This window comes from Lepisosteus platostomus, chromosome 3 (assembly GCF_059453375.1).
Source record: "Lepisosteus platostomus isolate fLepPlt1 chromosome 3, fLepPlt1.hap1, whole genome shotgun sequence".
Taxonomy (NCBI): domain Eukaryota; kingdom Metazoa; phylum Chordata; class Actinopteri; order Semionotiformes; family Lepisosteidae; genus Lepisosteus; species Lepisosteus platostomus.
This window is the reverse complement of record NC_142613.1, coordinates 73,980,919-73,998,497: the sequence shown is the minus strand read 5'-3', so window position 1 is coordinate 73,998,497 and position 17,579 is coordinate 73,980,919. Positions and strand designations below refer to the sequence as shown.

General features: G+C 38.3%; 1 protein-coding gene across 2 annotated transcripts in view; it reads right to left on the bottom strand.

The window, feature by feature from the left end:
• Window positions 1-2,752: 2,752 nt before the first annotated feature.
• The window catches only part of fhl5 (four and a half LIM domains 5), a 33,696-nt gene continuing 18,869 nt past the window's right edge, over window positions 2,753-17,579 (bottom strand). The window contains exons 1-6 of one of the 2 annotated variants that reach the window (XM_088626785.1): window positions 11,788-11,942; window positions 9,276-9,450; window positions 8,377-8,551; window positions 7,955-8,124; window positions 6,522-6,708; window positions 2,753-6,237 (exon numbers count right to left, since the gene is read on the bottom strand). In XM_088626785.1, the coding sequence (XP_088482911.1) occupies window positions 6,086-6,237; window positions 6,522-6,708; window positions 7,955-8,124; window positions 8,377-8,551; window positions 9,276-9,434 (843 nt within the window). In that variant the 5' untranslated portion in view covers window positions 9,435-9,450; window positions 11,788-11,942 and the 3' untranslated portion in view covers window positions 2,753-6,085. Of the gene's footprint in view, window positions 6,238-6,521; window positions 6,709-7,954; window positions 8,125-8,376; window positions 8,552-9,275; window positions 9,451-11,787; window positions 11,943-17,579 lie in introns of those variants that run through there. The other variant, XM_088626786.1, reaches the window with a different exon arrangement.

The following is a 17,579-nucleotide window of genomic DNA, read 5'->3' as shown; positions in this document are numbered from 1 at the left end:
CATGTGACTGTTATCCTGTAAGGAAGTCTATGTCAGCGTTTTAACACCCTGTGTACTTGCAGTACCTCATCAGTAAAGCAATACAAATGACTCCTTCACAAAAGAAAAGGGAACACAATTAGACTATTAAGGGTAACAGAATAAATAGCATGTTACTTCAAATAGAAAGCAGGGGAGGACAGTGATAAAACATCATACTTTAAACATACTGTTTATGGTTATATTGCGATTAACATTGATTCAAATCCAATCCAATCCAAAAATCAAGTATCAAACAATAAAAACATAAATAACCACTTTATATGTCAACATAATGGAATATTTAAAAGAAACTTAATTATATTTGTAATGCAACAACTCTGTTAGTTCTCATTAGTACTCAGTGTTCTTCTGTCGTCTGTAATATGTTGCTTTTATTCTGGAGAAACTCTTTGATCTTAGAGATGGTACTGCTGACGAATACAGTGATTTTAGACCTGATGATGACATTGAAATCAGAAACCACAAACTATTGAGTCATGCCAGAGTTGCAACTACTGTGAGTGCATTTCAGTTATTTAAAGTGGTCTTTTAAAAAATAAATTACATTTTATTGCCTAAATAAAACAGTAAATACATTTCTGTGATTATTTTGAAAGATAGCAATTCAAGAGAAAACACATTAAATATCACCAATAAAGGAATCCACATTTACACCCAACCTACCTATGAAAAACAATAATTCTCAATAACAATAAACTGCAGGTCCAAATTATAGAAAATGTATATAGTATATTCATACATTTGGCTGTTTTTCTGACAATTTGGAATTAGATTAAGTTAAACAACTGTCATGACTCATCATTTTCAAAAATCGTGAAAGGTTAATATTGTCCTGATACAGTACATACTGCAACCACTTATCTGTCCTCTACGTCATCTATCAAATCCTCTTGAAACTACAGTCTTTAGAGAAATGATTTTATGCTTGATAACATGCTCTCAGATATTTTTAAAGTTTGAAGTCAGAATAACTTTGGCTGTGCTGTATATATTGCATAGGACTTTAACTATCTGTAATGCCACTAATCAATGCTTTCACTGGTCACTTGATATCCACACTTGTTTCTGCTCTAATAAAGATGCATTCGGGATGTAAAGACTCATGATTACTGTAGGTCAAGAGCAGAGATTGGGCACTCACTCAGTGGAGAATATTAGAGACACTATTGCTGCAATACATTTAACAGGAGTTACAGTATGTGACATTACACGTCAGAGAGAAAAGAAATAGAAAAGCAAAGTTACCATTATTGCAGTTCACCATTATCGTTGTGCTCTGTTTCTGAATGAGTCACTTTTGATGCTTGAGTTAAACTTCAAGGTAGCAATTTCCATGTTTCTTTTTTTCTAGACTTACAGTTCCGTTGCAGAAGTAAAGAAAGGAGCTGTGCCCTAATGTTATTTAATTTAAAAAATATAGATTACTGCATTCACTATTTAATATTGAAACATCAGAGAGTGATTAAATAACACTTTAAAGTAGGTAACATACAGTACTGTAGAATTATGTTTTAAATACTTCATATTCTTAACTATTAAGACTATTTAAAACACATTTAAGTCAGGGACTTTGGAGGTTTTCTCTTATTGAAAAACATAGCATAAATAGAATTTCCACATTGCAAATCCCACCCATAAAATACATGAAACATACATTGAGAAACTGCTAAAATAAATGATACGTTGCAGCATTAACATCATCAGCATAGGCCCACAGTATTTTCTCTTCAAAAAGTCCTTCGTGTTTTCTTAAAATCAAGATGTGAAAGGAAATAATCTGGTCTGCAGCCCACAATTGATGGTGGGTGAGCACTATTCCATGATGATTGGATCCTATACAGTATGCTGTACGTACAGTATATACTGTATTCTTTTACAGCCTAGGTGTAAATTCCAGTGTAAATAAGATTTTGCTCCCTTGACCCTGATAGTAAAAAGCAAATCAAATATACTGTTCAACCAAAATATTTGAGATTACCCCTAATGGCCATTTGTTCTTCCTCTCATAATCATAACCACTATATTGTATGTTAACGAGTGTTATGGAGATAGTTATGGTGTCACAAGACATCTGCTGTAGTCCCCTAGTTTTCCTATTCCCCTAGTAATTTTTTGCGTATTCTGAATTATGCTTTTCATGGGTGTTTTTTAATCTTCCAACCACCGCCCACAAATGTTTGAGGCTCTCTGAATTAACTCAGAGATTTAGCTCGTTTTCCAGATTCACAGCTGCCTTTGATGATACCAGAGGCATCTGTAATATTACATTCCTCAAACATTACGGGACATACTGAGCACCAGACCATAACCACTACTTTTGACTGTATGGGTCACTCCCATGAAACCTCTCTCTCTCTACAGCAGTGTATATAATGAAAATCATACTTGATTTTAAATCAAAAGAGCTTCAATCCAGACGCAGTGAACACCTAGTGTAAAAACTTCCAAAAATGTCACATGACAAGAGTGTTTTGAATATGGTATTTCCTTCTAATATAAAAACTAAATGATCACTGCATTGCTGCCAAATTGTTATGAGTATTTCTGTGATCTGCGATGCATGCTAACTGATCTCCCAGAGCTTGTCCCATAGGTGGTGTCAGTGTTCCACGTTCAAACACGCGCTGGCTATTTCCTGAGGAAAAATGGCAGCTCAAAGTCAAGTGCTATTTAAAATGTAAAAATAACCACAAACAGATGCTAACTGATGAATCAAATTATTGTGTTTATTTTCACAAAAAAAGCAGTCTTACAAATAAAAAAAACACATTTACTTTTTTGGCAAGGATAGAAATTACAAAGCGAAAAATAATAGCAGAGGATTATTAATTCCTAGTGCAGCTAGAATCAATTAACTCATAAGCCTTATGGTTCTTCGCTAACATCCTGTGTATTACAATTGTGCAGTTGCCTCACAGGACAGATATTAGTCTTCAATCTGGGACACAGATTTCTGTGTACAGAACCAAATATTAGTGTTGGATTAAAAATGCTAGTAACCATGCAGATGTCATTATTCTTCCTGACTGTTAATCAAATTATTCCATAGATCTCAATAAGAAACTCAGTCTTCTGTTATGGTCTTTAGTTTGCCTATAATTTAAAGACATAAAACTGAGCCAGGGATAATCTGACCATTTCAAAAAGATTTTTTTTTAGATTGTTTCAAGGGGTTGGAGTGGGAGCTGCCTCAGTGAGGGAGCGGCAGAGGAGCAGGTAGAGGTTAATTCCAGGCGGAAAAGTAGAAAGAAAAACACTCAACACATTGGGAGGGAGAGCAGGAATGGGAATTAAGGAGGACAGAAGAAAGAGAATGAGAGAGAATAGACACGGGAGGTGAGAAAGAGCTTTCGGGGCAATCTGGGAGACGAGTTTGGGGGATGCAAGAAAAGCCGAAATCTGTAAATGAATGAAAAGATTTGAAAAGGAATTGGTCAGTCTTAGGAGTAAGAACCTAGTTTAAGGCAAGAGTAAGAGGTCATAGTAATCAAGTCCGTAGTTCTCTTAACTGTCCACAGCCACCATCCACAACAGGAGGCTTGCAAATCTGCATCTGATGAAGAATGACATCAGTAAATAAGAAAAAGCATTAAGGAGTGTTTATTGAGGAATTAAACTTAAGAAACTTTGACTTAAACCTCTTGCCTGAGGACGTTATGACTCTCACAAAGAGATACGTTAACCAGGGAATCTACAGAGGTGGGGATGGGGTGGAGGAGGGGTACAGGAAGACAAAGGGGAGCAAGAGAGGGAGGTTAACTCTTGTATTTACTGTATAGTTGTTTTAGGATCTGATGTCATGGAGAATTATGCGTTGGAACAGCAGAGATGAGGCAGACCTTGGTTACTATTATTCCTCTTGAACTTTTGTTAAAAACTCCACATAGCCATCTGCTTACATGTGAAACGGTGGTTTCAGGTGGCCTGCAAATTTCAGATCTGAAACCTCTATTATTCCTTTCTATTATCTCTTTAAATCTCGGGTGGCGTGGTGGCGCAATGGTTGGCATTGATGGCTCGCAGCTCTGGGGCCCTGGGATCTGTTTCAGACCCGGGGTGGTATCTCTGTTCTTTCTGTGTTCTGTGTGGGCTTCCACCAGATACTCTGATTTCTTCCAGCATTCCCAAAACATACTGGCAGGTTAGTGGGCTTCTGGGAAAGTTGGGCCTTGGTGTGAATGAGTATAGTGCTGTACGTGTCTGTGTCTGCGATAGACTGGTGTTCTGTCCAGAAGGTATCCTGCCATGCTCCCTTTGCTTGGATAAGCTCTACCTCCCCTGCAACCATACATTGGATAAGGCACTTAGAAGATGGATAGATGCATATTTCAGTCTCCTAAATTTGTACATTACGTTTTTCCTTTTACCATGGTGTTCAAGGGAAAGTTTCTGCAGGTCTTTCCTCCTGGCAGCTGTCAGGGTGTATAACGTTGCCCTAGGCTAGGCCTGTTAGCCCTTCATTTGCTCGTCTATGGACAGCATGTTGCTCCATTGTTCTTTTTGCTTTGGACACTCAATCTGTATATACCTATGCACATTTTGCACATATTTAATTGTTTTTACAGTGACTATGAACATATTCTGCACGCATCTATGTATTTATTTATTTTTATTTATTTATTTTATATTTATTTTGTATTGCTGTACGTATTTTAATTTTTCGTCTGTTCTGATGTCTGTTTTTTTTTTTGGTTGTCTTGGACTGGACTGCTGTAACACATCAATTTCCCTTAAGTCTTATCTATCTATCTAAGCCAACTGGGAAGAAAATTCTGAAGTTCTTTGCCAGAGGATTCAACAACAATATCCTACCTGACAGCTGAAGCCACAACCCTCTCATCTTGAGCCCTAGCAACCACTACATGCTGCTGCCTGTTTTAGCGAATTAAGACACTTTCTAAAGTTATAAAAATCAATATTAATGTGTAAACTAGTATTGTTGTTGCAGCAAGTAAGCAAGTATTTTAGTGCTGAATAATAACAATGAAATAATGGGAGATTTAAGTACTGCTATTATAGAGTTCATGCATTAACATTAGGGTTTTTAAAATTCAAATAATTAATTTTAGTTGTATATTTTTATTTCATAACTTCCAATCCTAACAATATCTACCTCTATTTTGTGTAAAGACCAACTGAATTGAAATTACAATCAAGGTAATCAAGCTTTCAGTTATTTTTACTTACGTAGTGAAATTTTACTATAAGAACATGAAACCAGAAACTTGACAGAATCCCTAATTTATGCTATTATTGCTCATAAAAACAGCTAAATAGTAAACATAAAAACATTAATGATAAATATTACTTAAAATGTAATCAAAGTCCTGATTAAATGTTTATCTGTGGCTTTACATTGCTCTTACTGAAATATATACAAGTGTGTGCTACAGTATATACTCTCACAAATGTATACTGTATGATGTAGCTAAAGAAATCCTTCAAAATAAGTAGCAATACACAAAAACGTCTTCAGCACATATGTTAATTAAATAGAACATATCACAAATTCTAGATTGTCCTTTTAATTTAACTATAAGCTAAACAGAACTCTTACGACTATCAAATAACCCTATCAATTAACAATACTGGTGATAAAACTAAAATATCATCCATGCTTTTCATATTTTCTTTGCAATATAATTGAAGCAATGCTCTTAGGTCACCTCAGGCAGTAATAATTAGTTCTTATTGATAATCATTAAAATAGCTCATTTTTCTCACTCAGTGTCTGTTTGCATTAAAACACACATGGAGCAGATGCATCAGAGCTTGAATCAGACAAAGGCATGCAAGTTTGATTTTGAAAAGATGAGCACTTCAGCTTCCAATATATTAATCAAGCTTGCTTTGTAGCTGCCTACAATTTATACTGTAGTTGTGTTTTCCTATTCACTGAAAAAATGTTGCACACCTATAAGAGAATCAGAGAGTCTGCTGTCTGCAACTCTTGCAGAGGCTCTGTAAAACTGTTAGTGAGCAAGTCAAACTGCGTGTTTCGAAGAAGAAGACAGCTGAGAAACATCTCGTGAAGTTTGCTTGTCTACTTTTCTCTGCCGCAGTCGGTGCAGAGGACATCGTCGCGGTGAGTGAGGAATCCCCGTCCCACCAGAGACACAGAGCACTTCATGCAGCTGAAGCACTCACTGTGCCACTGGCGCTCCTCAAAGGAAATGTACTTCACTCCTGCAAGGCCTGATAGGAAGAAAAATGGGTTAGCGCTAATTAAACATTCTTAAAGAACACTTTATATAACCTGTCATTCCCTCGACTGCAATGTCTGCTCATGTTCCTTAGCTGCTATTCTAGTACTGCAGCAATGAAAATAAAGCCCTTCGGGAACAATCTCGGCACCAGATTAAGGGAGCAGAAACACCGAGGCAAACTTCAGTGAAAGATTCCACCCATTCATGCATAAACAGCTCAGCGATGACCTCTATCATGTCATGAATGTTTTCCTGATAATTCAGTGCACTTACTTGTAATGGGCTTTGTGCATCCAGCACATTTCTTAGCGTACAGATTGCTGAAGCAGTCCAGACAGTAGGGGAATTGATCTCTGGAGGTGAAGCGCTGCCCTGCCAGCTGCTTCTTACACCCAATGCACAAGAAGCACTCCCGATGCCAGGGCTTGTCGTTGTAAGTCACTCCGCCAGTTGTTATAGCCTTCCAAAACAAGACCAACACCTTCAGGAGGGGCGCGGTGCAGGCTTCTTTTCTGTCACTTCTCAGTTCATTTTCAGTAACAGCTGCTTAATCTGTGCTGGCTCATGATCCTAACCTGGCAGTCAGGGGTTACAGTGCGCCCATCAAAGAGCACACTCACACTCAAGCATAGCAAGAACATGCAAACTCCGCACAGACAGAACCGGATCTGAACCCAGGAACCTGGTGCTGTGAAATGACTTCAGTGCCATGTGGCCTGGATTTGAATATCCAGTATTTTTTCCATTTTTCCAACTTGCAGGGTTAAAAACTCTGTGACATGATTAAACACCATGGATAAAAACAGTGCACACTATCTAGTATATAGTGTATTTATTTGGTAGAGGATGATCTTAACTGTACTTAACTAAGTCTTATTTTTCAGTGTTTCCCAGCCCATCAGACAGCAATGATGATAAAAAAGGGAATCAATGCTGTGCATCTTGCAGTATGATTCATAGATAACTGTAATTTAACAACTTATTTATTAGCAAGAAGTAACATTAATATACTGTAGGTACTGTAATGATTTCTTTTGTTTTATGACCATAGATTAAGTGAGAAAGTCAAAAGCTGAGAGAGTTGTGTGTGGGGGGGATTAGTTTGCTAGGGAAACCTCCCCAGTAGTGAGAATATTTCTTTCTGAGATTGATTCAGAAAAAATCCAGACTAAGGAAACATTCCTTTCAATACAGCAGGAGCTGCTGAGTGCTGTTCTATTCCATTTTTTGTTATTGTAAGCATCTGTTTTAGTTTTTACTTTCATCCAAAGGAAACCTTGAGTATTATAAGAGCAAAATAATATCGATTAATAGTAGTCAATTTTAAAAGCAAAGCAACATAATCCATTCATTCCATTTCTAACCATTTCTTCTCATTCGGGATCACGGGGGGAGCTGTAGTTCAGCCAATGGAGCAACAGGCACAAGGCAGGGTACACCCTGGACAGGACACCACACAGACACGGACATGCACACACACACCAGGGCCAATCTTCCCAGAAGACAATTAACACACCATATATTTTGGACAGGGGGAGGAAACCCAAACAAACATGGGGAGAGCATCCAAACACTACATAGACACCACTCCCAGAAGTGGGATTGAGCTCGTGGCCCCATCACTGCAATGTAACAGCGCTAACCACTGCACCACTGTGCTGCCCTTAGAGCAATATAATAATAATTGTTTTTTACGTTATGCTCACCTTTTTACAAGAGCTGCAATGGTAAGCAAACTGTTTCTCAAAACAGGGGACACAAAAGTAGCCGTTATCTTTGGGGATAAAGGACTTGGTCCCTATGGGTTGTTGGCAACGATGGCACAGGAAGCAGGTCTCATGCCAGTGGTTCCCCTTGTACTCCATTTTGCGAGAACCTGTCGAGAAGGAGGAACCAAGTTAGACTTCATACCATGTGCGTATGAGACATGCAAGCTTAAAGCAGAATGAGTCTTCATGTTTCTTTTGATTTCTGACGTACTGCTATGGTATAAAGCTTCACTGTAGTACTGCAGATAATGCTATGGTAATGCGACACAGTCCTGGGGGGCTGCTGAACAACATGTATAAATTTAGTTGTTCATCTTTGACTCATCCAGTGAGATTGAAGTTCCTCTTATTTACTGTACCAGGCATGATGGTTTTCTTGCAGGTGAAGCACTTGGAGGAGTACTCATTGGAATAGCACTCTGTGCAGAGAAGAAGGTCATCTTTCACAGCAAAGGGCTTCTCCACCAGAGACCGGCTACACTTGGCACACTTGAAGCACTGCTCATGCCAGTGACGATCCTTGTACGAAAGATCCTTTGACACACGCAACGAGAAAGGATAACCACTTTAAATTCAAAGAAAGTGGTAAAGTTACTCTGAATCCCTGCTTGCTTGCTTTGTCAGGAAACTTGAGAGCTGTGGGCTCATGTCTCCAGTGTGGGTGCTGCGGTTGTATTTTTGATAAAGACACTTCTCGCTCGGTAATGTCATAGAAACTGCAATAGGCTGTGGCCAATACTAGAAGGTAGAAGGCTTGTGAAGGAATTTTACAAATACATACACAGCACATTATATATTCAATCTTACTGCAGGTGATAAATGTGGCTGAAACATTTTTGAAACATAGTAAGATATACTTTCATGCAGTAATTACACTAGTTTACACTGTTACTTTCTTCGCATTTTAGCCAGGGAAAACCAAGCAGAATATTTTTTGTTGTGTCACATATATCCATTCATCCATTTTCTAATTGCTTTATCAGATCTACAGGGTCACGGGGAGCAACCTCCCAAGCATATCCCAGTAAACACCAGGTGTGAGGCTAGATACACCCTGGATGAGATGCCAGTCCATCAAAAGTTTCATATATATATATGCATTATTTTATATTATTTCATTGTGCATTCATACATTTTACTTCATATTTACTATGGCCCACCACAGTAACTCTTAAGAGAAGTTTAGAAATGTTCAAAGCTCCAGAGATGCTAACGCACAATTTGTACACCATTCATATTGAATTGCGTAGAAACCTACCTTATAGTTACATCCAATTGGCATCATACAGTCTTCACAGCAGTTGGAAAATAAATTCTCATAGCACTTGGTACAGTACTGGGTTTCATCTTTCAAAATATATTTTTTTCCCAGCAGTGAATCCTTGCAGTAATGACAGTCAAACCGTTCAGCTGACATTTTTGCAGTGAAGTAACTATCAACAAGAGAAAAAGGAATTATACAGTATGTTCATGAAGCATTCAAAACAACATCATCAGCATCAACTGCAATAAAATCGCAAAAAATCATCAGGAACATTCCAAAACAGGGAGAACATACAAACTCCACACAGATAGATCCCCAGTCCAGAATTGAACCCAGGGCTTCAGTACTGCACGACAGCAATGTTAACCACTGCTCTACTGTGCCACCCTTGTTCCAGTGTTCATCTGTTCAAAAACATAAGAACTTTAGCATTAAGGTGTGAGAATATCCCAGATCTGACTAAAGGTCAGTGCTGTATAAATTCCCACAGTGTTAATCCAGCCTTTAGTTTTACTTGGCTGGAATCGCTGATGTGACTTTTGATGCTGCACATGATCTTTGAGGACAGATGTAATTCCATTAGTTTGATTTGGAGCCACTGGAATGAAATCAAACTAGTGTGAGTACTGTGTATAATAGATCTCCCAGGAACACAAGGAAAGGAGGGGGACAAATTAAACAAGCTGCTCAGTTTACTATCTGTTTAGTTACTCTGCATGTTCCACATTCTCGTGGACAGTGAAAATTGAGCTGGAAACTGAATTTGCAATGCAACAGGGAAATGCAAAGCTTATAAACAAGAGGTATATTTATCCTCATAAAACATTCCTACAATATGTAATGACAGCCAAGAGCATTGCATACAACTCTTGTCGTCAAATCATTGTTGCTAAACTTAAATTATGCCTTTCCACTCTGATGACTCTTGTTCAGATCAATTTATCGAACGTTGCTATGGCTATCCATTTTTAGGTTAATGCCAAAACGTATCTAGAAATTCCTTTCCAACGTTCCCATTACAATCTACATTTTGATTAAAACACATTTTTAGCTTTCATTTTCTAGCTTTCCACAGCATATTTAATTCAATTTCTTATTTAATGATTTTTATTTTATAACCTACCTCAATTTTACAAAGTAGACATACTGAAAATCAGAACCTGTCTTGTAACTGAGACCAACTTAACTTAAGACAACAGGAATATGAAGTGTCATTCAGTGGATTAACAGAAAAATCTTCACAGTGAGCAAATTAAAGGACTAAATAAGACTTTAGCCATACTGAATAAAAATGTCATCAACCTTGCAATGTTTAAAATAGCAGTTATTTAAACAGGCCAAGTAAAAGAATAAAGACACACTTTTCCTTTGAATTAAATTTAAAACTTCAGTCAAATGTATAGGTCATTATAAAATCAAGAGGCTAAATTGGAAGGATACATCTTGTACGAGCCTTCTTTTGAGCATTTGGTATGTGCAGTGCAAAAATACTACTTGAAACAGAAGTCAGTGTGGAGTCAATATGGAGTATGAAACTATCAGGCAGTCAGTAAGGCAGGACGTAGATTATAGATTAAACGTAATGTATATTTATATAATAAACAAGAACTTTAGAACAGTTACAAATGACAGAAGGAATCTGGCTTATCTAGCCCATTTAGTACAATTGTTAGTAACTCATTGATCCAAGGACCTCTTGAGCTACAATATTTCTTGAAAAGAAGCAGGGTAGCTTGTTTCATACTCCCACAACCCACTGCATAAAGAGGTGACTTTGTTTTAAGTGCACTTGAACATAGTTTCCATGTGTGTCCTCCTGCTCATAAATACAGTGCTCAATCTGAAGACGTCTGCAGGGTTGACTTTCTGAATGTGTTTGAGGATTTAAATACTTGCATCAAGGCACCTCAACCTGATATGAGTACCATCCAGTGCTCTTATCAATTGACACTGAAGTTTCTATTATTCACCTGATTCGATAGTTTTCTTGCAGAATATTTTGAGGAGTACTCATTTGAGTAGCAAACGAATAATCACCTCCTGAATGTACAATGCTATCCTATGGGAAATACTTTACTTTACTTATACAGTATATCAAATTCAGGTTCAATACTATATTGCCATAACAAACAGATCTCTTGAGAAGCTATAGATGGATAGATAATACTTTCTTAATCCCGTAGGGATTAATAAAGCTATGATACTGTATGATGTTTTACATGGTTTATCAACATGAATTATACTGTAAGAAAGGTGTTGAATCACATCTACCAGCAAAGTTTGCATAAGGCAGCTATGAATAAACACAAAACAAATAACTTAGTGTATATAAACAAAATAACGTCAAATAAAATAATAAAATAAATTATATTTTAATTATATTTCATATATTAGTTTTATTCACAAATATAAAAATGCTTACTGTACTAATTTACATGTCTAGCCTTCAATATAGTGAACAAAAGTTTTGCAGTGGAAGAGAAAAAGGATAAGATGAAGCACGTACCTTACGGAAGCTGATGTTGTTAACAATGTTGTGTGATGAAGGGTCTAGGTGTGAAATCAGCCATGGAAAAGATGAAGTCAAAGTGGGATTGAAGGGCATGAACATAAAAGATCATCTATAAATACTATCTCTCTCATTACCCTTAATCTCTGGGGAGAGGAACCATGCTCTCCTGCACAGTTCTGTACCTTTTAAGGGAGAAATTCACTTGGGCTGTACCCTGAAACCTCCCCTTGGCCAATAAATCCCATTTTCATCTTCTGATTATGGTGAAGGCATTTAAAATAAAAAAAAACTAAATGGAATTAACTCCTTTTACAGGTTCTTCAAGATGAAGCTCTTTTCCATATACTGTAAAAGGTAATAGGCTTGATAAAATGTAAAAATGCTTTTGACAAAGAGGGTGAAAGCAAAGATCAACTATTGCACTTAATCTTAATTTTTCATTTTCTTATTTTTAAATAATATCCATTGATGAATTTCATGGAGAACAAATGCTTGCCTGTCAATGTTACATATGAATAAAAACTAAGACTGATTTGTTTTCACATTTTCTTATTGTGTGTATTAATTAATAGCATTTTATAATTTTTGCAATAAATGAATAGAATATAAAGACAATCACTAATTAAATCACTGTGAATCACTTCCTACACTATTGGGATACCCACATGAAACTTTCACATTTCCATTCCTCATCATCTGGAATAATAAACGACAATAGTGAAGTGCAAAAAGGTTTGCAATACATTAATATCAGAAAAAAATGAATACTTCAGCTTGTGTTTAATTTGTCACAGAGCTCTCCAGATCTCTGTTTTAGACTATCTGCACACCAGGACCCCCTTGTGACAAACGATTTAACGTGCAAATTGATAGTGAAAAACTGTCTTTAATATGGATGACAAACAAAATTGGAAAAGGACACGGAGGTTTGCAATTGGCAGCTCTACATAGATTGCTCATGTAGATTATTTCAGCATTGATTACAATGAGTCTTTGAGACTGAGATCTACAATGAAGTTGGATGTGCCTTTAGAAAGTTCGAGCGCAGATGAGAATTGTTGAATTGTGAAGTTGCAAACCTGTTCCAAACTACCAGAATGCTCTCAGATGAATTTGAACCTGTGTCCAAACAAAAAAAGCCCAGAGCAGCAGGCAGGGGGTCAGTTTAAGCTCAAGTGTGGCTTTAGACTCTCAACAATGTTCTGGTGAAAAGCAGCACTGTGAAAAATAAGGCTCAGGATTTGCCAGGTTATTTAACGTGGCGAGGACATGGACATGAATCTGCATAACAAAACCAAGGGGCTTCTTACTATTTGGACTACAGGACAATTTGAAATTCCCTATAGCTGATTAGGGCGAACCAGAATCTTGACTGCATGTCTTTGAAAGATCCCTGGTAGCCTTCTATACTATAGATCTAAAACAAAAACAGATTTGTAATTGAGTTTGAGCCATGTGGCCATTTAGCCACATTGAGAGTTTTGGAAAAAGCTTAAGTTGCGACTTTAGTGCAGACCACTGTCAATGATTAATCTGAACAACTGACACATTTTACATTCTACTGTTGCATGCACAAACATTACTCGGTAATGGGGTAAAAATTGTTTCAGAAGATAGGAGGTGTGCTCCTGGCATCTGCTTAATTCTATTAATTTTATAGAGGAGGCTATAAAAGTGTTCCTTGATTCTGGTATAATCATGCACATGAACGTTTTTCATAATTAAAAGGTGTTTATATTGGGGTTTTATGAAACTTATACCATTAATATAAAATGTTACATTATCTCTATATCTTCTATATCTATATTCTGACCAATAGGCTGCACAGTAAATGTAACCCATGTTATCCATATGTAACATGCTAGGATTTCATCTCAGTGGCACCCTAGATTCTACTACAATATACATACTGTACATCTTATATCTCTTATATTCTGTAACCATAACATTAACTGAAGTCAAAGGTTTGAGGTTTTTCTTACCGTAACCGTGACCAGATGCTTTCTCTAACCTGAAACACGTGCTCATTTAACACTGGTCGGTACTGTAATTTTTCAGGCTCCGAGTGGACACAGAGCATTCCCTAGACAGTGGCAGAGAACTCTACACTCTTGTGTTTTCAAGGGGATGACATCACTTCTGAAATGTTCGTCTCACTGAGCCCTGTTACAGTATCAGCTAGTGGGAAATCATACTGTCAGATACTGCAGAATGATAAAATGCTATTCACAGGTATTCTGTATTTAATTTCAACCAGCTGGTGAATGAAGGTATAAAGCTTTTTAATGTCTCAGTAAAAGGGCATTATCAAATTTATAATAGTCAGTGCTAATTATGTTCCTTCCCAGACCACTCTTTAAGTTTTAGCTATCTAGGGTTCACAATCATTTTGATTTCTCTATTTAAAAGGAAAGCTATGCAAACAGCTGGACAGTTCCTATACTTATACTATCCCCCTCTCTGACTTGCATTGTTAATTGTTGACTTAATCTCCCAATTACAAAATCAGTAACAGTCTTCAGTATTGAACATGTTGGAGACAGCTGAGGAAAAACACTTGCCAACAACAGCCCAGCCAAACATTGCTCTACCTTGGCTCTACAATATTTTTTTAGCCATCCTTTCCTCGTACAGTAGGTGCCTTTTTGGCGTTGTGAATTGACAATTGTTACAGTATGGTATTTACAGTATATTCTAATTTTTATGTGTGGTGTTTTGCATAAAATAAGTTTAGGAATAGAGCATTAGACACTGAGTGTAACTGGAAACAGTGACCCCCCACTTACAATGTGCTGTTACCACCATGTTAAAGCTGATAAATACATACTTTAGTATTCGTTTTGTATTGTTAATATAATAACAGCAACAACAGGCTCCGTGCCGCTATGATCTTCACTGGGAGCTCCAATTCGTTTCTGTCTATTTCTCTACTTTACGTTGTTTTCTGTACTGCTAACTGTACATACTGTACTGCTTGTTCGGTGATCAGCTCTGACCAACAAACGCTATTAGACATAGGATCGACTATCAGCACAACCAGGCTTGCACCAAAAATAACGATGGATTACCTGGACTTTGGAGTCTTACCTGTACCTGTTCCTGGAGGAAAGCGGCAACGGCGCAGGAAGAGAGGTAAGCGGGCAGGTGTCTTGGTTAGACTGAGACAACGCAGCAATCGCCCTCCACTTCCAAACATACTTCTTGCTAATGTTCAATCACTTGACAACCAGCTGGACGAGCTGAGAGCCAGGCTTGCTTTTCAAAGTGACATTAAAAACTTCAATGTGCTAGCGTTTACCAGAACCTGACTTGATTAATCTATTCCAGAGACTGCTATCCCCCCGAAAGGCTTTTCTGTCCACAGTCAGGACAGGACAGTGGATTCAGGAAAGATCAGGGATGGAGGGGTGTGCATCATGGTTAATAACTCCTGGTGTATGGCTGTGGAGACTATTTCACCCCTGACAATAAAATGTCGCCCGTTCTATCTACCGAGAGAATTTACATTGGTGGTCCTCACAGCAGTGTATATTCCGCTGCAGGCAAACACCACAGGAGCTCTGGAGGAACTACACGAACACCTTAGCAGACATGAGAACTCATACCCCGTGGGTGCATTCATCACAGTGGGGGACTTCAATAGCACGAACCTGAAGAAAATCATGCCAAACCTGCATCAACATATAAATTGCCTGATGCGCTGAACAAACACGTTGGACAATGTTTACGCTCCCTTCCGAGATATAACAAAGCCTTCCCCCGACCTCCTTTCGGCAAATCTGATCACACCTCCATCCTGCTACTCCCTGTCTATAGGTAGAAACTCAAGCAGGAGAAGTCTGCGACAAGGACAATTCAGCGCTGGTCAGAGGAATCGGACTCTATTCTAAGTCACTGCTTTGCCACCACTGACTGGCGGATTTTTCGTGAAGCTGCCGGAAAGGACATTAACCTGTATGCGGACTATGCTACTAGCTACAGAATATCAGGAAATGCACAGAAGATGTTGTCCCCAGGATTACTGTTCACACGTACCTACAGTGCCTTGCGAAAGTATTCGGCCCCCTTGAACTTTTCAACCTTTTGCCACATTTCAGGCTTCAAACATAAAGATATAAATTTTTTATTTTATGTGAAGAATCACCAACAAGTGGGACACAATTGTGAAGTGGAACGAAATCTATTGGATTTTTGAAACTTTTTTAACTAATAAAAAAATGAAAAGTGGGGCGTGCAAAATTATTCGGCCCCTTTACTTTCAGTGCAGCAAACTCACTCCAGAAGTTCAGCGAGGATCTCTGAATGATCCAATGTTGTCCTAAATGACTGATGGTGATAAATAGAATCCACCTGTGTGTAATCAAGTCTCTGTATAAATGCACCTGCTCTGTGATAGTCTCAAGGTTCTGTTGAAAGCGCAGAGAGCATCATGAAGACCAAGGAACACACCAGGCAGGTCCGTAATACTGTTGTGGAGAAGTTTAAAGCCGGATTTGGATACAAAAAGATTTCCCAAGCTTCAAACATCCCAAGGAGCACTGTGCAAGCGATCATCTTGAAATGGAAGGAGTATCAGACCACTGCAAATCTACCAAGACCTGGCCGTCCCTCTAAACTTTCAGCTCAGACAAGGAGAAGACTGATCAGAGATGCAGCCAAGAGGCCCATGATCACTCTGGATGAACTGCAGAGAACTACAGCTGAGGTGGGAGAGTCTGTCCATAGGACAACAATCAGTCTTACACTGCACAAATCTGGCCTTTATGGAAGAGTGGCAAGAAGAAAGCCATTTCTCAAAGATATCCATAAAAAGTCTCGTCTAAAGTTTGCCACAAGCCACCTGGGAGACACCCCAAACATGTGGAAGAAGGTGCTCTGGTCAGATGAAACCAAAATCAAACTTTTTGGCCACAATGCAAAACGATATGTTTGGCGTAAAAGCAACACAGCTCATCACCCTCAACACACCATCCCCACTGTCAAACATGGTGGTGGCAGCATCATGGTTTGGGCCTGCTTTTCTTCAGCAGGGACAGGGAAGATGGTTAAAATTGAGGGGAAGATGGATGCAGCCAAATACAGGACCATTCTGGATGAAAACCTGTTGGAGTCTGCAAAAGACCTGAAACTGGGACGGAGATTTATCTTCCAACAAGACAATGATCCCAAACATACAGCAAAATCTACAAAGGAATGGTTCACAAATAAACGTATCCAGGTGTTTGAATGGCCAAGTCAAAGTCCAGACCTGAATCCAATCGAGAATCTGTGGAAAGAGCTGAAAACTGCTGTTCACAAACGCTCTCCATCCAACCTCACTGAGCTCAAGCTGTTTTGCAAGGAAGAATGGGCAAGAATTTCAGTCTCTCGATGTGCAAAACTGATAGAGACATACCCCAAGCGACTTGCAGCTGTAATCGCAGCAAAAGGTGGCTCTACAAAGTATTAACGCAAGGGGGCCGAATAATTTTGCACGCCCCACTTTTCATTTTTTTATTAGTTAAAAAAGTTTCAAAAATCCAATAGATTTCGTTCCACTTCACAATTGTGTCCCACTTGTTGGTGATTCTTCACATAAAATAAAAAATTTATATCTTTATGTTTGAAGCCTGAAATGTGGCAAAAGGTTGAAAAGTTCAAGGGGGCCGAATACTTTCGCAAGGCACTGTAAATCAAAAACTGTGGGTAAATGGCGAAGTACGAGCTAAACTCAGAGCTAGAACATCCACCTTCAACTCTGGAGACAAGGACAAGTACAGAAAATCCAGATCCGTTCTCAGAAAAGC